This window comes from Anas platyrhynchos, chromosome 2 (assembly GCF_047663525.1).
Source record: "Anas platyrhynchos isolate ZD024472 breed Pekin duck chromosome 2, IASCAAS_PekinDuck_T2T, whole genome shotgun sequence".
Classification (NCBI taxonomy): Eukaryota; Metazoa; Chordata; class Aves; order Anseriformes; family Anatidae; genus Anas; species Anas platyrhynchos.
In genome coordinates this window covers 54,482,116-54,503,270 of record NC_092588.1, presented here as the reverse complement: position 1 = coordinate 54,503,270, position 21,155 = coordinate 54,482,116, and the positions used below count along the sequence as shown (strand labels likewise).

Sequence of the window (21,155 nt, the reverse complement as noted above, 5' to 3'; positions counted from 1 at the left end):
TTAGCATTCCTTAAATTTCCTTCGTATTGCCTACTGACCTTCTGTACTAGCTGGTGGGTTTCCAAATTTATCAGAATTAATCATACAAGCATTCAATAGCTGTAACATGTTGCTAAACCTTTTTTTTTTTTTTTTTTTTTTTTTAAGTTCATGAAGCATCTCTTTCTTAACAGCTTCACTCAGCTCGAATAAAGCACCATTCATCTGATGGCTGATCGCAACTAGATACTTACCCTAACAATTTGTGTGTGCTGTCGTTCAACGGCAAGGTGCAGAGCAGTTTGCTGGTTTACATTCTGGATATCCAGGTTAGCATTGCCCTGCGAGATATTCAAAGCATTAGACCGTTACCATCCCAGCAATTCGTCTTCAGGCAAGGCAGTCAATTAAAGCCCCGAATAAAACGCTCAGCGTGATTCCCACTTTGAATACTTGAGAGCAGAAGTGAATAACTACTTTAATTGCTCTCTGTTGAGATGTTGATCTGTTGAATCAAACCAGTTATCAAACTGTCCAGTCCCTCTGCACTCTTAAGGCCATTGTAATGATCTCACAAGCAAGTTTGACCTTTACCATGCGGCCTTCCCTGCTCCACTGCCCCTGCGCTGCGATTGCAGGCAGCAGCAGCAACCTATTTTCACATCAGATGGCTAATCAAAGCATGACGCTTAAACCCTCCTGAGAGAAGAGCCCTACCTGATGCACCAGAAGTTCAGCCACTTCCACGTGGTTATTGAGAGCTGCCAGATGCAAGGCAGTGTATCCATCATCTTTTTTCTCATCAACAATCCACGGTCGCGGCAACTTGGACAGCAATACGCGCATCGCACTGAAATACATAGGCAGAGATGGCATAAGGGCATTTGTGAAGTATTTGCTGAATGACAACGGGACAAGAGTAAAAGCAACATTCATTTGCAGAACTACAAAGTAGTAGTGACAGAAATAACATTAGCCATTTCTCCAAAAACAGAAAGTGGGTGAAAAGTTGTATCGGCGGTTCCAAAGTCTAAAAATTTCATGTTCAATTCCTTCCAGTAGAAGTATGCAAACAAACCAGCCAATCACCCGGCACCAAAACTTACCCTAAATATTACTCACAAAGATTCTGAAACACAGAAGACAGAAATGCTTCTCCCTGAAAATCTCCATAGCAAACTTTACTTAAATATTTAAGAAACAAGTTTTACTACATGTTGGATTTCTTGAGAACCACTACTTCATAAACTGATGCTATTGTCCCTATCAGTTAAGACTTTCTATTTCTGAGATAAAACTTGAGTAAGTCCTTTTAGGAACAGAAGAAATGAACGCTGCAAGTGTAAAGTGAGATTAATGGAATGCGGGAATTACAGTAACAGAGAGCAGCTGAGTTTAAGAAACCATGGTAGTGTCCAGGACTCTAGCCCACTTCTCCATGTGCTTACCAAGACACCTATCAAGGGAAGTGGATTTATTATCTTACACTTCAAATTCAAGGGTGGCGAAAAGCAACATGATTACTGTAGCATTAAAGCAGGCTAAAATCCACAAAGTGCAAAGAAGGCAGTGATAAGGGCATTAATAACACAACGCTAGATGAACAAATTGGTTTATCTTGTATTCTCACAGAAACACACTCAAAGCTCACCTGTCTTCGTCTAGCTTTTGGAATAGGCAGGTAACCAAACTTGATTCCCTTATTATTTCATATTTGTAAACAGTACACATAGCTCCCTTAAGGCAGTTGCTCAAAGAGCAAAAAAAAACAGAAACTGCTATGATCTTGTTCTAGAAAACCTCTGCTATCAACCTGATCTTTCCCTTCTGCTGAAGCAAGGTGTGATTCACAGGAGAAACAGGGGTTCCTCACAAAATTCAAGCTTTAAAATCCAATACTAGCCAACACAAGTGGAAGCACTGAATTACAAACTGCCTTGCAATGTAGGTACCATAACTGAATCCAACGGTTCTTCATTAGCCACCTGATATTCAAAAGGCAGAGTTTCAATCAATATTCTCACAAAGCGAACCTTTTACTCAAAAAATATTTGCAGCGGATAACAATAAGCCATCTGCCCTGGTAAGCAGTAACTTAGCTCCTAATTCATTCCACTGACTGGTTACCTTGCACATCCACATGGCATAAACACAATTCACTCCTGAGCTCTGTCCTAGCATAAGCCAATGAGTTCCCTATAAAACAACCAAAAGCTGCGGCTGTGGCATGGTTCACTCCAGTGAGCAGAAGTAAGAGTCCCTGAGGTAGCCTACTGTATCAGTAAGAACATGCACTCCTTCCTCTGCGCTACTGGGACTAACAATGTTGAACTTCTGAAGCATCTCCTCATGTTCTCCCAATCCCGCAGAGCACACTAGATAAAGCCTCAGTTTCACCCTCTTCACACCAAACTGGTCACTTTTCTCCCCTAATTCATAGTGTACAAAGTAACCACCACAAAGTATAACTGCATCTTCTGGCCCCAGGCCCCACTCTAAATATAGCCAGCCTGTCTCCAAAGTGGTTCTGGTCACTGAACAGGGAACAGCCTTAGCCAACCCAGCTTACATTTTACGTCCTTGCCTTCCATAAGGAAATAAGGACACTGCCAACTCCACAGCTCTAAACCAAACTAAAATAATACTTTCACGTACTTTAACAGATGCATCGGGAAGTGAGTATGCTTCAGAAACATTACTGTTGCTATTTCTTTAACACCTCATCTCTAAGAGAAAATAAAGAAATTAATGCAGTAATTTTATATGCTATGAAAAATAGCACTCATCCTAATATTTGCAAGAGCACTTAGTCTCAGCAGTTCTGTTTTCAAATCTTTTCCCACTTCATTTGCTGTCAAACACCAGCAAGGCTTTCTTCTGAAGTTCATCTGTAAAATATTTGGGGGCTAAGACAGTATCTTGTATAAATGAGATGCCTGGTATGTTTTTGGTTGCTTTTAAAACGCTTTATTCCTACTGGGAATCAAGTAGGACCAACAAAACAACCAACCTCTATGCAAAACAGAAACTTGTATTACTTCTTTCCATGAAGCATCAGAGGGCTGGTAACTAATACTCAGCTTCTTCTGCCTGTGCAAGTCAGAGATCACACCTCCCTCTCTCCCAAACCTCACTAACTTACTGGACAGCGGGATGGAAGGATGGTCTTATGGACAGGACACCTTAAAATGCAGCAAAGCATTCATATGCCTCCAGTGGGAAATTCTTGTAAGATGTTCCGTGGCTGCAGCCTCCTTCCCACCAGCTCAGAGGCAGCTTCCTTTAACGCACAAGACTGCGTTTCTTCATTGCAGGCTTCCCTGCTACTGCTATCCAGTTTTGCAGGATTTTCGGGAGCTGCTGCCAAAACGTTGACAGCTTGGCTGAGCGGCTATCATTCAGAACAGTTCTCACTGAAAGAAGCATGCACTGTACCATAAAAAGCCATGTCAGTGAATCAATGCTACATGCCCATTACACAGCCACTCTCAATTCACGATTCCCCACACGGCATTCATGACGAACCGTGCCGCAACGCTGACATGGGTCCCGAAAACTTGCTTTAAAACACAAAACAGACTTTTTTGTGTTAAAAAGAAATCAGTACATCTAACGGCAACCATGAAATGAGCTGAAGAGAACTCCTCTGGATAATCATTTGCGGTTTATTCAGCTGTTAGAGATTACACGGCTAATTGAAGCCGCTTCAGAGGTTATTGACAACGTGTGTAAAACTTGGTGCTTTAACAGGGCTTTATGTCAATGTATGCCAACTACATTATTTATTCATTTATTTATTTATTTTTACAAAAGGTAAACTTTGGCGGGGGGGGGGGGGGCAGCAGGACGAAACGGCCGCCTCGTCAGTGAGGGGATTTGAAATGTACCGTCCGTAACGGTCACCCCCCCACTCCGTCCCCGCGTGCGCCCCGCCAGGCCGCTCAATCGATCGGCCGAGCGCGGCGGGGCCCGGGCGCACCTCACCTCGGCGCGGGTTGACTAAATATGGTCAGGGAAGAGCCGGCCGCGGGCAGCCGCCGGCCCGGCCGCGCGGGGTCCCGCTGCCCGCCCGCCCGCCTATAAAGGCCCGCGGGGCTGAGGGGCCGCGGGGACCCGCCGGGGAGGGAGGGGGGGAGGGAGGGAGGCGCTTCGTATTTTTTTATTTTTTTTTTAATTATTTTTTTTATTTTTTTTTCCTCAAGTGACTCCCAACTTCTGGGGCTTCTCTTATTTCTTCTTTTTTTTTTTCCCCCTTTTTTTCCTTTTTTTTTTCCCCTTGTTTTCCTTTTTTCCCCCTTTTTTTTTTCCTTTTTTTCTTTTTTTTCCCTTTTTTTCCTTTATTTTTTTCACTTTTATTATTTTTTCCTTTATTATTTTTCCTTTATTATTTTTTTCCTTTATTATTTTTTCCCTTTTATTATTTTTCCATTTTTTTCCTTTTTTTTTTTTTTTAATTTTTTCTCCTTTGCCTGCGATTCCCCTCCTCAAGTCTCACCTCCCCCCCCCGGCTTCCCAGCACCGGACTCTTAAGCCCTCAGCCCCGCAGACCTCAGGTATCACCACCTCGGGACGGCAGCCTCCACCTCAGACACCCCAAGCAGGTGCCTCCACACCCTTATTTCCCCTTAATTACGATTTTGGGAGGGGTTTGGGGGGGGGGGTGGGGGTTAAGTTTTATGCATTTAAGGAGATGAGGCAGCACCCGCCCCAAAACTCGCCCCCTGCCCTCTCACCAAGAGCTGAGTCAGCGCCTCAGGACCAGGCGAGGTGGTGGTGGTGGCACTGGGACCAGATGAGGCACTGGGACCAGATGGCAGCTGCCGGTGTGCCGCTAGGTCACCCACCCGCTGCCTCTCTGCCAGCGCCGCATGCCAGACACTAAGCTCTCAGGTAAATCACACAGCCTCAGCAGACCTGCATTGCTCTCTGCACGTTGCCAGGATGCCTGTGACTTGCTGCATGTCTAACTTCGCTGCTAGAATGTTTTCGGTCTTTTTTTTTTTTTTTTTTTTTTGTAATTGTTGCATTAATAATCCCTCCGCGCTGGGAGCAGTTTGAGTGTGGTGGAGTATCAAGCGTTTGTAGTGTGAAGAGCAGGCTGAAAGAAAGCAACGTTCGGCCAAAATCCGTAGCAGAAAAAGCCCAACTCGTCCGACAGGCAGAATTCTTGCTGAAGAAGATAACCTCAAACACTGCGATGCCATTAACTGCTTCATAAACAGTGACCGCTAGCTTCACTGAGATGCATTATTTTCCTACGCAGGACACAACTAAAGGGTTATCAACTGTACCAAAAGAAAAAAAAAAGCTAACAGCATGGTGGGGCAATGCTGAGTGCTGAAGGAGATGTAAGGAAAAATGTCAAGGTGCTTTATCAGAGATGTATATGAAGACAACCTACTTAAAGCCCCAGAAGGCGAGCGCTGTAACTCCGATGCTGCATTGCTGTTTCTCCTTGTGGTGCTGGGCTGGCTCCTGCTACACGCTGATTTGCTCTCCATCAGCTGCACTAGGTTTTTGTCAGGAGCTGCAGAAATTCCTCCTTCCCCTGCTCTCGTCTTGCCTTACGGCTACCACGTTTACTAATCGAAAAGCTCACTTTAAATTTACCTTCTGAAGCTGCACAGACAAAGCTTAATCTTTACTGTCACCCCAACAAACTCCTGAAACAGAAATTAAGCAACCACAAGCTGTATGTGACAGCCCTTTAGAAGTCAAACCCCCACCACACATCAAAGAGTTAACTATCACTCCAAACCACAGCACGCAGGCTGACACAACAGGCACAAATTTGGGTTTTGTTAGTTTGTGTGGTTTGGGCTTTTTCATAGTTTTTTTTTATTATTATTATTTTCATAAATATTTCAAGTATGGACAAGATTTTAACTGAAGCAGGTGAGTGCCAATTTAGGGAAAAAAATGCAGAAAAGTGCCTGCAGAAGTGTTGAGTAGATATTGGCTTTCACATCTGACCTTTGGCCCAACAATCCGAATCCTGTCACAGCAGCTAGAGGTTGTTTTCTTAATTCAATGTCATCATCTTTGCGATAAGCAGGATCACCACTGGCACGTGCAATTACACTTTAAAAACCACTCTGAACTACAACGGAAATAAGCAGAAGCCTGCAAAGAGTTTGCAGAATACTGTATGGGATGTATAAATGCATGGAAATGGGGCTGGGGAGGGTAAAAAAGTTCATAACTCTTGTGTTAAATAAGTCTGTACTTCCCTTTAGGATACCAGCATGGGAGTCTGTGAGAAGATCTGAGAGGAAACTGCAGTTTTTATGGTGGAATACAACTATGAATCCCAAGAAAACACTTTGCAAAGCTACCAGAGATCCAACTCTCCATTCAGACTTGGTTGCTCAGAATGAACATCAAGAGGCTGCAAACTCTGGATAAGCACTCCTACTGCCCGTGCCACCACAGAGCAATGAACTTTAACCAGCTTTAAGCCTCTGTGCAGGTAAATTGCATTGTCAAGTTCAGTTAGAGTATTAAGTTTGGATTTCTACCCTCAGTTACTCGTAACATTGTTCTTTCAAAGAAGTACCAGCCTGAATTTTACCTAATGACAGCACTAGTAGGAAGCAAAATGCTTTCCAGGTTCATCTGACGGGTAGTTGAGCACCCCTGCGTGTACCTGCTCGGAGCACATACTTCTTTATGTACCCATATGAACATACAATGCTATGGAATGTAAAGAAGTATGTATTTTTGGCAGGCACGGAACAACCCGTAAGAGGAAACTAAACAGCTGTTGGAAGAAACAGGCTTCCCCCTTGTTTGAATGACATTCATGTGACAAATTAACTTGCTAAGGGGTCAGCTGGTATTGCCAAAATAACATGGACTTGTTAGTACCAAATCACAAAGCCTTAAATTAGGTGACTGCAAACGTGGGTAGGAAAAGTTGCTTGTGGGTTATAAGCAGAACGTTAGCTGTACACACAAAAACTCAAAAGGAGGCTGGAAACAATTAAAACATACTAATTAAGATCGCAGCATAGCAGCAAAAATTACAATTACCAGTACACCTCATTCAAAAGACCCTAAGCAAACCTTAAAAGCCAAACTGATTACCAAAATGTATTGTTTTGGTAATCACAACAAGCCATTATTTGGTTAATCACAGCAAGTTCTGTGTGCTTAAGATAGCAGGCTTTAAATTTACATCAACCACAGGGCATTTCACCTACAGGCTGCAATTAGGACACGAGCAGAACCAGCTCAGAAATTCAGCCCGTGATTTCGAGAAAAGGATCATCATCAGAATTACCGAGTATGCTAGCATCTACCATTTAATACGTGACACTTAAGTTAGAATTTTCTCCAAAGCAGCATTCAGCATGCTCACCGAGCTCTGCGACACAAACTGCTCTGTCAGGTTTATGCACAGAAAGTGACAATACAGAGATTTCTAGGCCACAGTTCCCAGTCAGCAGATTAAAGCTATTGACAGATTCCTAAATGAAAACACAAATGACAACTAACAGTTAGAAGTTAAGTCCCCTTGAATACTGTTTTCAGATGAACTGAATTTACTGTAACGCTAGATAAAAGAAAATTGGCCAAGGAAATATGATTTTAGAGCACCTAGGAAATTGTAAGACCTCTGTGAGAAATATCAAAGCATGGGAAAAAGTCCTTCAGCAGTTTCGAGCTCCAAAAGCAGTATTAATTTAAACATACCATCCCTATGATGCTCATTATAAAATTCAGAAGTAAGGAAAATATGAGGAAAGCTCCCAGCTCATCAGTCCAGCAATTCCTATTCATAATAGCAGCCTTCTAAAAACAGTTACATGATACATGCATGCAAAGTAGACACGTTTGTCCCAGATTAAATGTCCTAACTCTACCCATGTGCTTACTGAAAAGTCCGGGAGGAGGAAAAATAACAGAAAAAAAAAAAAGAAATAGGCGCCATTTTTAGATGGAGAACCTTATTTTTAAATACTCACATAAATTCTCAAATAGCTATTATACATAGCCTGCTATTTTTGTTACCTGAAACTACAGAATAACACGTACACAAGAACGAACATTCTCTTATCAGAACCATTTGCCTAAGTAAAATGCTAAATTTCTTTGAAAGCTATTTCTTTTATAAGCAGATATTTCGGCACAAAGGCAATGGCATCTTAACATCTAAATTAAAAACTGGGTTACAGTGGGAAACAAATCAAACTGTAGTGTCTTTTCTAAGTGCAGTGACGCTACTGAACTCGACCAGGCTCCTAGAAGCAATTTGGTATTACCAGCAGGTTTACAGAGAGGTTAACTGCTACGCATTTACGCATTTTGCTGAGGAGTTCCTGTCCTCGCCACCAATTGATTTGGCCTCCTCTATGCAATCCAACTTTTTAACAGCTTCAATTTATTTTGACAAGTTTTTGGTAACAAGTCGTCATGTTGTGTTCTTTCGCTGCTTCTTTGTGTACCATCGCAATGCGATTCCGAAACAAAATGACAGTTCCCAGCGCTACAGAAGTTAAAATTACACATCCACATTGCTTCCTGCTGGTCCACGTTAGCATGTCTCTAAGAATACATACCCAGTCACTCTGAAATGTCACATCCATCACTTAGATCAGCTGTTCAATTTTAACCGAGCACACGCTGAACTTTGGGCATCTGCTGACACAGTTGTAACTCAAACATTTCAACTGTGTGACTGACAGGGATAACAGATGCTGACATTATCAAATGCTACACGGCTTTTTTTCCAGGGCCGTTTTTTGTCCCGATATGGCCAGTACATGCAACTGTATTGCCATCCAAAAGTGCACTTGAGCAGCTGTATCTGTAAAACAGTTCCTGTATAACTGGTAAAAATAGAAACTCATTTTATAGCCGTCTTTAATGCTTAAGTCCAAGCGACACACCTGCTACGCTTCTATTAGGATCCATGGTGTGGGGAATACATTTACATAAATCTTCTCACCAGTATCGGGCTCTGCAACAAGCAGATGCAGACTATACTTGATATAGTCATTAGGGAATAGCTTGAACTCACGTTGCCTCCTATTTCCCACTGCAGTCAAAGCTCATAAAGAACTCGGCACACAACGTTTAAAAAAAAAAAAAAAAAAGCTATGTAAGCATGCACAAATGTATGCAGGAGCCTTAGTTGAGCAAAAACCAGACACAGTGCCAGATAATTCTTTTAAAAACTGCGTTTTGCTGGCATTAAACATGCTTATGTATTTGATCAACAGTTAAAAAAAAATCTGCCCTGCTATATTATATAATCATTCCTAAAAAGTTAATACTAACCAGAGATATAGTGGTGGAATTGAAAGCACTTGACATTTACACTTGTGCTAACCAGCCACAGCCCTGGAGCAGCTGCAAAAGGTAACCTGCCAGAAAACCAAGGGGGGTAGGGAGGTGGGAAAACAAAACCTCCTCTCCAGTACAGTTTAACATCGAGAGGCAAAGGAAGCCTACGGGAGCAGAGAGCAGAGCCTGTAAGCACGCTGTTTCTGGTCAGTGCTCTAGAGTTTAGTCACTGGAGATGGAAAACAGCTTAAACTGCAAGTGTAATTTGACTTGAGACTCCTCCAAAAGAGCCTCGAGAAATAAACACAGTCGTGTACCGTACAGTCCTTGCTGGTACATAGCTTACCATGTTGCCCTCTCCAAATTAATCACAGAATTTAAATTTGCAGTGGCTAGAAACAAAACATATAACGCAGGAGAAAGCCCCATGTTCTCCGTAAGCAGTCTGTCTAGGCTAAAGGGCCTTAGAAATGTTGTGTTGAATTATAACTTTCCTGCACTCCAATGCTTTGCTAAAGCTGGTAAAATGGAACCAAATCACCTCTTCAATGGATTTGGTCCCCTTCAACCAGCTGTAGCTATGCATTGATCACTACAGGACTTCTCGTGTTTTTAAACCCGGACACTAAGCCTCTTCAGAGCAATTATGCAGCCCTCTCTGCAGAGGAGTTTGATTATTCCTGGTACTTTGAAGACAGAAGGTAATAAAAAGTAAGTTCTGTATTCCACGATTTCAAGGTGGTGTCTATAAATAAACAGCTACTGGTCTTTAATATCCTGTCCATATTCAGTGAAAATTGATCTCATAACTTTTATGAAGATAGGCAAACACCAAAATAAACAGATTTTCCAATCATTTATTGTCTCCTGTATTTTTTCTCAAGTCTGTTGCCATTTTAACAGAACTGACCAAAAAAATTATCAAAATATGGGCCGTATTTGTAGTATACAGCAGGCCTACTACTTTGTGGAGTTGTGGGTTGGTTTTTGTTCGTTTTTTAAATCATACAAGGGAAGAAACTCCTCAGGGTAGGAGCTGTATTTGTCATCTTGTACATGCTGGGCACGTTATTTACTATTTAAAGATAACAAATTTGTCACTGACCTCAACAGCTACAGGCTAATGTGCTATCTAATTATAGGTCTGCCCGTGGAGATTATATTCCTTCTCCAAACCAATCTGAACAAAAGTTTTCTTTCAAAGCATTTCTGACATAATGCTTCAGTAAGAGGTTTTAAGAGCATGCTTTTCTTTTTTTTTTAAACATTCAGCTTCAACTAAACTTCACTTACTTTCTGAAGAGCAACTATGAAATCAAAGATCACTTTTACTGTTTTAGAAAAGAATTTAACAGCTCTTCGATTACCTCAGAACTTGTCTCTTTGAGGACTTCCATGGCTATAGTGCACAGAAGTCCTGAAACACTCTTACAACAGCTGACACATCCCATCTCTCACAGATCACTGCAGCCAAAAAAATCCCACTGCCAACCAGTTCCAACCATCTGCAAGTCTAAAACCAAGGACAGATCTATGAAAAGTAATTCAACAGCCATGGGGAAAATGCAATTCCATTTTGAAACACCACCTCCTATTTGCTTATTAAAGTTTATGAACTTAAACGTGATGTATATACTCCTTGCTACTGAACAGCACTGTAAATCTGCATCTTACCCCAATATTTTAATTTTTTTGACCTAAAACGTATCAGAACGCATTGGTCTGAAGAACTAGTGGCACATATGTGCAAACTGGGGTCAGCTCAAAAAGCAGCCACTATTTCAGATGCTAACTGCAGTGTGAATAAAGCTCTCTTCACAAGATACAATGCAAATCTACAGCTAACTGGGGCAACGGGTAGAAAATATGCCCACGCTTCACAGTCGTGTCTTCAGATGAAAATTCTGCAGTCACAGGTATGTGAATAGATCAAACATATCCTGAAGTTGAAAACATGGGAAATATACCCAATCTGTACATCATTCTCACATTTTCCTCTCCTCTTTTCTGTCTGAAAAATCTCATTAACACTGAAGAGGCAGTCTGACAAGCTTTGAGGTTCGCAGTACTTTGAAAAAGGTCCAAAATAAATGCACTTTTAATATGACTGATTCAGTTAAAAATTATGTATGAAATAAAATTTTAACTTCCCTGTATGTCAGTTCAAATCTGTTTTTATCTCTATCTCCATGAACAAGTTCAGATCTACCTAGAGCATAACCTGAATTATACTTTCATCATCATACTTCACCACAAAAAAAGAAGTTGTTTCTGTACCAATTCAAAAGGTATGGACAGCAGCAAATCATTGAAAGGAGAAATATTTCGCTTAGAATAGGGGGTTCTCCAAAACACACTATACATTTACTGTTGGAAAACACTGCAAAACTATTGTGGATTAACTGCTGAGAAAAAAAAAAAAAAGGCATTTTGAAAAAAAAATAATGCTATTTTTCTCTTAATATTTAACATTTGAATAGCAGACAAATATTAGAATGAAAGTTTTTTCACCTGAAAAATGAGAAATTTTCAAGTGCTCTCCTCAACAGTTTGTCTGTTTTGATTTTTTTTTTTTTTCCTGCTTGGAGGCTTATCTCTCTACTGTCAGCACAGTTCAGAGCTCAAGAACTAAAATAGGTTTTGCTCTGAAGATGGAATTGGTCCCAAATAGCTACGTGATATCGACTGTAAAAAAATCTGCAGAAATTTATTTCACTTCTGTGTGTGTGTGAGTTCAAGCACTCACACACACACTTTATTATCAATAACCAGGAATATGAATGTGGCCTTTATCAATGCTTACATACACATTAAGTATATTGTTTTTGTGAATGTATATAATGCATATGCACATATAAATGCATGAATATATGTTTAATTTTCATACGAATAACAATTATTTATATATTTATATATTTGACCTTAAGGGGAATTTAGTGCAGTGCATTCCATATAAGGCACCACAGCCTGAAGCCACAAAGAAACTCCAGCGTAGGTGGAGTAAGAAAGCTTAGTTTAGGGAAGACAGGTCCCTAAGTAAGGTTTTGAGCAGAATATAATATGTACTGCTTGTGACCCATACCAGTTACAAACTAAACTTCAGAGTGTTATTTTTAACAGTGCTTTAAACATTCCGTGCCCAGTGCATTTAACAGATTGGTAGCATCTATCATTCTGTATCAGATCAGAAAGACAAGGTGGCAAATATAAAAAACATGTTTGTTTTCATTCAGAAAGAGGCCAGTGGGAGAACTACATAATCAACATAATGAGATAAATGGCCATCATTAAAGTCTGAAAGGAAACGGAGCTTAACTTGTAAATAAAAGGAATCAAGTAATGATTTGGGGGAGGGGAGGGAAGCAAAAGACAGTGAAAATTTTCCACAATCTGTTTCTTTCATTTTTATTTCCATTAATTTCTTCCCAGGCTGATGTGTAAAACATCTAATTCTGTCAACAAAAGAAACAACAACTTCCACAATGGGGACAAAATTCTCTCTGTTCTACCTGTTTCAGAAGTGCTCAGATACAGCTGCAACCAAAAAAGTAGATATCTAACTGTTTAACCTGTCCAGATGCTAGTGAAAACTCACGTATGGGAGTTACCTACACAGGGTTCAAAGCACTAATACTGGAAACATTTTCTTATTGTTCCAGTATAAACTTTTGTAAAGGATAGAGGATTTGGAGAAAAACTGTGCTATGCCTCACATTCTGCCTCACATTCTGCCAGCTGTCCAACTGAACTGATTCAAACCACAATTTCGATCCTTTCATCAAAGAGAAAGCCCGCAGCCTCTAAAACATTCACCCACAGAAAAATCTGCAGCATCCCTATAAAGAAATGCTTTTTCATACGCTTTCCCTGCATCTCATATTGGTACTTTCACACAAGCCAACTGTTACAGGAGCCTAGGGAAGGCAACACAAAACAGAAAACTACAGAATATTCAATCTAGGTAACTGGAGACAGCAACCAGCACTCCTGGTTAAGGCTGTTACATAAATATGGAGAATTCACATTAAACAAGTAAGTTATCAGTTCAGACTTGAAAGAGCCACCTTCTGAACACCAAACCCATGCTCCCTTAACCACATCCTTAAAATGCTCTCTTATAGACCTTTTACAGACCCTAGAGGAAACTGTAAATACATCTATTGTCCCGATCAACAACTCCAACCACTGCTTTTAACTTGAAGTGTGATTCCATTCCTATACACACATAAATAGTTCCATTTATTTTTTAGCCATCAGTCGTGACAGTTACGTACTAAGAGACTAACCCAGATTTCGTTCCCATCTAAGATAAACACCTCCTATTTCTCCATCTTCTCTCAAATGCAAAGCAGCAGAATATAGTGAAGTTAAACAAGTAAACATACACCTTTCTTCATGCAAAGCACACCCAATTCTCCACCATACAACAACATATTACTGAACTCTTTTCAGAATGACAGCCTTGAAAAAAAAAACATTTATCCACAATGTGACAGGCAAACAGCAATTTTTCCACAAGGTTTATGTAATCATTTTTGAAAACTACCTTAACTGAAGATTCAATGTAGAGGTACAGCATGCAGCTAGCACAAAACTAATTATGCTTTGAAACTAACCTTTTCAGAATGAGAAGCTATATAAAACCTGAAATAAGGAATTTCTTCTGTAGGTGCTTTCAATGAAACAAAATTAAATGTGTCTTATACTGTCAAATGCAATTTAATACAAGAACCCTAAGATGACTTTATAACCACACGGTGTCTTTAAAAATTACTCAGGTATTTCTAAAAACTCAAATCCCTTTCCCAATTCCAATATTTGAGAAGAACATTTTTACAAATGCTTTCTTAAGATCCTACTTAAGAGCTTTTCACTTGTCCAAACTTGTATTTGCAAAAATTCTACAGCCACCACGTGAAGTTTCCCACACATCTGGAGACACTTCACAGCACTAAACTGAGTGGACGAGCAAGCAGAATCACAGAATCATCTAGGTTGGAAGAGACTTCCAAGATCACCAAGTCCAACCTCTGACCTAACACTAACCAGTCCTCCACTAAACCATATCCCTAAGCTCTGCATCTAAACACCTTTTCAAGACCTAAGACAATCAGTTTCATTCTAATCATGGCTACTCAACTATTAGAAAGAATTCCTACCTAAGCAACATCAACATCTAAGAAATACAACTACATGCAGGCTTAAGGACCTGTTGAAGGAACACCATGATTCTACACTCCCAAGCACTTGCCTTCCTTTCACGAACAATGACAAAATAACCTTTAAAACCAGATCTTTACCTGGGGTTTCCTCGCAGCGCGGCATGGTGCAGAGCATTAAACCCGTTGTTGTTGGTGATGGTAACGTCTGCTCCAGCCTCTAGCAGCACGGCCAGGATGTCATCCCGCTTCTTACTTATCGCGTCGTGAAGGGGAGTGTCGCCTTCAGAATCCTGAAGCCAGAAACAACTTGGATCAGTTTTTGCATGCATCCACGTTAAAGAGAAGAGACATTTAGATATCACTAGGAAAACTCACTACAGAAACACACAACAGCTCTTCACGCCTAAAAGTGGAGCTATATTGCCGAGTTCAGAGCAAGCTGCTTCCGATCCTGCTCTGGTTTTGCAAACCCTTCAGTAGGTAACCCCAGTAATCCCAGTCCTGGGCTCCCAGTCTTCTGTGGTTACCCAGCTCCCGGTACTCCACAGTTGGAGTATGCCTTCCATCTGACAGAACTGAGGACACCGGTGTAAGCATCAGCTTCCCTGTGCCTCACATCCCAATTGAGCTGATGCCCAAGTTACAATTTCTGAATAACAGGGCAGCAACAAAGACTAACCCAACAGAGGAGACTAGCCAGGCGGGGGAAGGCTGGGAATTTTGAGGGATGATGGCCAAGATCGAACTAGCAATTAACCATGGAAAAGGCGATACCAAAAAAGACACTACGAAATAAAAGCATAAGCAGAACAGAAACCAAAATGTAGTCCAAGTAAGAAATTTAGGCACATCTGCTATTTTAACTGAAGCACATCATTTTCCACAAAGCAAAGGCCAATGTCATGAGCAATATTAAGCTTTTAAACTTGTTATGGCAAATACCAGATTACATTACACAAGGTACGTGAAAGTATTTCACTGCATAATTGAAGGCAAATAACTCATATTTTTAGCTTGTCATTGTATTTTTCAAATATCCCAAATAAGGGAAAATGCTTTTTATTCCTAGAAGTAATTTGTGCATTATTTATTCAAGGACTCAAATGGTAGAACTGAAAAGGAATGCCCCATGACTAACAGAGAGGGAACACATCCATTTATGCTTATTTGCTTCTATAGGCAAACTCTCCAGATTTATGCTTCCAGTAAAATTCTAATGCCATATAAGTCAGGAAGGCTTTTGTCACTGACACTGACTCAGCTGGTAACTGATAAACACAGGAACTGAACATTTTAGCAATACACTGCAGCATGCAAGCAAATCTTTACCAACTTTACAGTGAGAATCACCAGCTGCCAAACAAGAAGTGCCAAATAATAGAAACACTTGAACCAGTGTCAACCAGTTTGCCAAAATTAAACCATGCAGCTTTTATTCACTTTAATTGATCCTATTTCCTGAATTTACTGTTTGTAGGCTAATATACATTTTTTGTTTACACAGTGAATTGGGTTAAATAGTAGAGAGCTGGCCGGTTAAATTCCAGTCATGCCTCAGTCTGCCCCTCCTGTGCTCTTATCCACCAAAATCAATCACCAGCTCACAGTTGCACGAGAGTTGCTCTGCATACATGCATGATCTGAAAGTTCAGTATTTTCAGAGACAACTGTATTTTCCAGGTGGATTTTCATGGAACTATTCTACTGAGCTTTTCAGACCAAACACACTTCTATAATTCAAACTCGAGATACCCACATTGGCTATCCATACCTCATCCATCATTATGTGATAGACACAGCCACCCTTTACGGGACTCAACCCAACAGACTCCTTATTGATCTGATGTTCAACAAATACTAAAATAGGGGCTGGATAGCTGACACTGCTCATCCCTCAGCCAGATCAAGCGAGTGCCTGCAAAGCCAGGTGAAAGCAGATGAACAATCACTTTATTTGCTAATTTTAAGAACGTTTGCTCATCTTTTGTTACATGGATATACAGTTTCAAAAATCCTTTTTGACATTATGGCAAAAACAAGAGAATTAACGTGTCATTACAATGTATCTTGATTTTCCCGGGACATTACAACTTTTTCTTTCTGTTGCAAACCTCTTCAAACTTCACCTTTCTGATTTCTTCTACTAATGCACTGCATTCACAAGGCGGCTGCGTTCAGCTCCTGCAGAACGTGGATGCCTGCTTATTTGACAGCTGGTTTCTCCTCTACCTTCTCAACGGGAGGCTGCACTCATATGCTGCAGCTTCCGCCACATTAATTATGGATAAAACTCACTCCCTGTGTAATTCTGGTACTGGAGGCCCTATGCATCACAGCTTTTTAGATAAAAGCCTGAATTTAAAAGAGAATTTGGCCAAACAGTTTTAACAACGATAGGTCAATTCTTAAAGAACGTTGTTTTGTTTTGTTTTTTAATGAAACATTCCACAGTATCACCAGCTAAAAAAATGCCAAGCTGTGGCTTGCAGAAGGAGCAAACAGCTGCAGATTAAATAAAGGAGGAATTAAACAGGAGAAAAAGTTAACAATTACAGATAACTACAGGCTGTGAAAATATCAATTCACACAAACTGGTTTGAATAAGTCAGGTGCCTATATCTAGGTGTCAAGAAAATAAACTAATGTAAGAGTTATTTTTATTACAGTTCATCATGTTAGGGGAGATGCTGGGACAGATAACTTCATGAGATCTGTTCCTTTCAATCCTATTCTCTATAATTCTTCTATCACCTATACACAGCATCCACACAGAGCAAACCAAAATTAAATACCTAAGAAGTGAATCCATGTCAACATTTACATTACCTGGAGACTAGGATGGCAGCCAAAGTCCAACAGAGTCTTCACAACTTGTAGATGACCTTTGTTGACAGCAATATGAAGTGGAGTCTGCCTCCGTTTGTTGCGAGCATTCAAATCCGCACTGCCTCGGTGCAAAACCTCGATCACAGCACCCTCGTCACCAAAGGCTGCGTGATGAACAGCCCTGTCTCCATCTTTGTCCTAAAGCAGAAACATTATTTTGATCCAGCATGCTCCACATTTCCTTTCAACAAGATGATGAATTTATACTGAACCATTATACATTCTCAATTTCTTCAAAGAAAGTTAAATAACCTCAATGCTTTTCAAATACTGAAATAATTAAAAAATTGATCAAAATACAAACAGTAGAGAATGAAGAATCTCTGTATAAAAATATACACATTCTATCTAGCAGTATAAGGACATCCCCAGAAAATGTCACCATGAATAAATACGCTGTGCAAAGCAGGCAAAGAAAGGATTTTTATCCATTGCTTCCATGCCACAGACCATGACAGTGAAGTAAACAGACTAAAGTTTTGCTCTGGCCTTAACAGAGCAGCTCTGCAGCATCTTCTAAGGCCTAAAATGTATGTTAATATAATGCTAAGAGCCCAAGCATAGAAAGTTGTTTTTCTGTTACCCAAACAATGCCTGGGCCCACTATTAGTTTCTGAGCACTCTATTAAGCTTTAATTTATATTCTGAGAAAGAGAAATTTGACGGATCCTTCTTGTGCTCCACAAAATGAACAAAGGCTACACCGCCAATGCATTACATCTAAGTATAAAAGAGGTAAAATCAGTTAAAAATGCAAATATTACAATCTGCTGGTAGAAAATTCTCCCAGGAACAATCATTCTAAAAAAATAAAAAATAAACAAGAAATCCTTCCATTTTAAACTGAGAGTTGGCAGTTGTATTACTCTCTGCTCAAACTTTCTTTTAAGTGAACACTGTATATAAGGAACAGGGTAAGTATCTGACGTTGGAGATGCAGCACCTGACAGTATCTTCCTCTTCTGAATGCCACAGGCAGTGTGCTGGCCTATTGCACTCTACTACTGAAATGAAATAAAGGAAATTAAGAAGAGGCTTCATCCACTACAATCCCATAGTAGCTTTACACAGTTCTATATACGAGTTATATTTCACATAATTAAAGGTGTTAAAGAACTGGGTATTCAACCTTTGTAATATTGTCAAGCAGGAGGCTAGTTTGGGAATGTAATCATGGTAAGAAAAGAGAGTTTCCACTCACTGACATTTAAAAGAATTATCTGACCCACACATTGAACAGTGCAAGGCAGGGAAGCAGAAAAAGGACCCAAACAGGAAAAAAAAATGAATAATGTATGCAATTCCCCATTACTTAGAGCAAATTCAAGATCAAATTGTTTTAAAAACCATCACCGCAATAATTACATCTAGATAAAAACGTTACAGAAGGCAGTATGTACTTAGTTATGTTTCCCATATTTTTCCCCAATGGAGAAAATAAAAAAAAAACAAAAATAATAAAAAAACATTTCTCAAAAGATATAATGCTATCAAATAGGCTGCTATTTTCTTAAAATAAATGCAGTTGCAACTTACTGTTCACCTAATGCAAGAAAGCCAAAATAAGTTCTGTGTAATTCCAAAGAGTTAACAGAGCATTAATAGAGCCATTACAGATAGTGCAAACTATCAAGAAAAGATTAAGTGAATTACTACTTAAATGAAAGTGATGTTGTCTCCCCATGAAGCCAAAATTTAACCCTCAGGTGAAAGTTAGAACAATCTAAGATCCATTTTGCCTACTTAAAAAAGATAGTGGTATAATAAGGAATCAGTTCTAGTAACAAGGAAACAATTTTGCTAAAAGATTTTGGTGCCTTAGAAATACTGATCATAGGCAGCAAAAAATGCAATTAATTTCCCAATAGCTAACAAAGAGGAAGAAAAGAGACAGGTGTACACAAGGTATCAGTGAGACACAGAATCAATATCCTGAAGGTCAGAGTCCTATCCGCTGTAGAAGTCATAGCCACCAGGAAACTGAAAAGTAATCTCACATCTCTCCCACATCCCATTCACCCCCGCCCCACAAAACAGAAATGCACACGCTAAATGGCAGCTTTTAAATACAAAGCTACACATCTTGTACTAAACACGTGATGCTTTTAAGATCCTGTCCAAGAAAGGCAATTTGTATAAAATATAGTCCTATTCATTTCCTTGCACCCTGGCTATATACCATTTTAAAACCTTATTTCCTTACACACCCAATTACACTGCAATTTTTTCAATAGTTAGCTACCAACAAGAAAAGCAGTTTGCCTGTCACCTGGCACACTTTGTATTTCTGTACATAGCAAAGTTTAAAACTTAAGGGGACAAAAAGAGTGTATTTTAATAATATTTAACTTACCTCTGCTTCTACATCCACATTCTGTTTCAGAAGCAACTTCAAAATGTCAACGTGGCCATTCTGACTAGCCGCTTGCATAGCTGTGTGTCCAGCACATTGTCCATTTACCTGGAAGCATATTAATACTTTGAGATCATCTGCAAGATACACACATGCGTACCTATGAGACACAGTATACACGCAAGTGTCTTAGAAAACTTAAAGCAACAGCGTATCACAGCACATAAAGCTACCAAAACTATTTTTAGACAGCTGTATTTCTGACATACATTAGGATCTCCTAGGAGAAGATCTCCTTATCATTTTTATAGAATTATCTGGATTGAAGGAAAGACTCAAAGGGATTTACTTCAAACATCAAGACCTTAATGATAGTTGGATTAAAAAAAAAATCACCCTTGGCTACTGTAAAGACAAGATTTTGAGAACAGGTCTCAGAATGATGCCAGTTCTCTGTTCTCAGAACGACGACAACTCTCTCTCCCTCTCATCATCATTTTCTAATTTATGTCAAGAACAGGAGTCAATCTGAACAAAATACCATGCTTTGTATAATCTTGAGCTGCAGATTACCCCTCAGAACTGATGGAGTTTAACCTCTGTTGTAGTGAGAAAAATATCTCGTGATTTCAAAACATGTTCCCTGAAGGAAGCCCTAACATTCTTAAACATTTTCTTTTAGATTTTTCACTGTTATGTGATTAGACAATTTGGTAAAAAGTACTTGACAAAGTGCATTAGGTGGTCTATTTCATGAATTAGAAAAAGAAAAAAATAAAACAAAACCAACACACACAAAACCCACCCAAATCAATCCTCCTTCCCTTTATCTCAAAACAAAAGAAGTTCAAGACCCTTTACTAATTGCAAGCGTTTGTCTCTCTGCCCTGACTCTGGAAAACACATGCCTAAAGGTATTTTAATTCACAGCAGACAATGTAACACAAAACTTGACCAGTAAAAAAAGGTACTAAGCAGCATTTTCATACATCCCCCAGCACATTTCATAGGACAACAAATAGAAGAGACACTGGGACCAGCTGACACACTACTGTCTGGCAAGGGTTATCTAGGACAACTTTTTTCAATATTACAGGTCCCCAGAACAAGCCCCCTCCAGAACTGAACACTCACATCCACATCTGGTCTCTTTAGCAGATCTTCCACTTTAGCAACATCTCCGTTGGCAGCAGCTTTAACCAATTCTTCATTGAGATCTCCAGATTCTTGGGTTTCAAACAGTTTCTTCAATAGTTGGGACAATCTCTCTGGAATTATTAAACAAAGCACAGTTAAGATTACAATTTTAGTCACACAAGAACAGAAAAATGTGTGAAATTTGTTCCTAACGACATGTACATAGTAATATACAAACCACCATAAAATGGCAGCTTTAATTTACTATTCAGTTTCGAGGAAACACTGCAACTCCATTATCCTTCACATAGTAGAGGCCGTCACATCACATATTTCATAACAAAGTTGAT

The 21,155-nt window shown here is 39.8% G+C and overlaps 1 protein-coding gene and 1 long non-coding RNA gene across 5 annotated transcripts in view; one reads left to right on the top strand and one right to left on the bottom strand.

Annotated features, from left to right (window-relative positions):
* The window catches only part of MIB1 (MIB E3 ubiquitin protein ligase 1), a 75,412-nt gene that overhangs the window by 24,386 nt on the left and 29,871 nt on the right, over nucleotides 1-21,155 (bottom strand). For all 3 annotated transcript variants that reach the window (XM_072034781.1, XM_072034782.1, XM_072034783.1), the window contains exons 9-14: nucleotides 20,803-20,936; nucleotides 19,669-19,776; nucleotides 17,256-17,453; nucleotides 14,568-14,719; nucleotides 697-829; nucleotides 234-320 (exon numbers count right to left, since the gene is read on the bottom strand). In XM_072034781.1, the coding sequence (XP_071890882.1) occupies nucleotides 234-320; nucleotides 697-829; nucleotides 14,568-14,719; nucleotides 17,256-17,453; nucleotides 19,669-19,776; nucleotides 20,803-20,936 (812 nt within the window). The remainder of the gene's footprint in view (nucleotides 1-233; nucleotides 321-696; nucleotides 830-14,567; nucleotides 14,720-17,255; nucleotides 17,454-19,668; nucleotides 19,777-20,802; nucleotides 20,937-21,155) is intronic.
* Nucleotides 3,778-10,123, top strand: LOC106015458 (uncharacterized). 2 transcript variants are annotated; one of them, XR_001187516.5, is made up of 2 exons: nucleotides 3,778-4,580; nucleotides 6,216-10,123. It is a non-coding gene; the product is annotated as an uncharacterized lncRNA (long non-coding RNA). The 2 variants fall into 2 exon arrangements; XR_005263151.2 differs by lacking the exon at nucleotides 3,778-4,580 and adding an exon at nucleotides 4,630-4,869.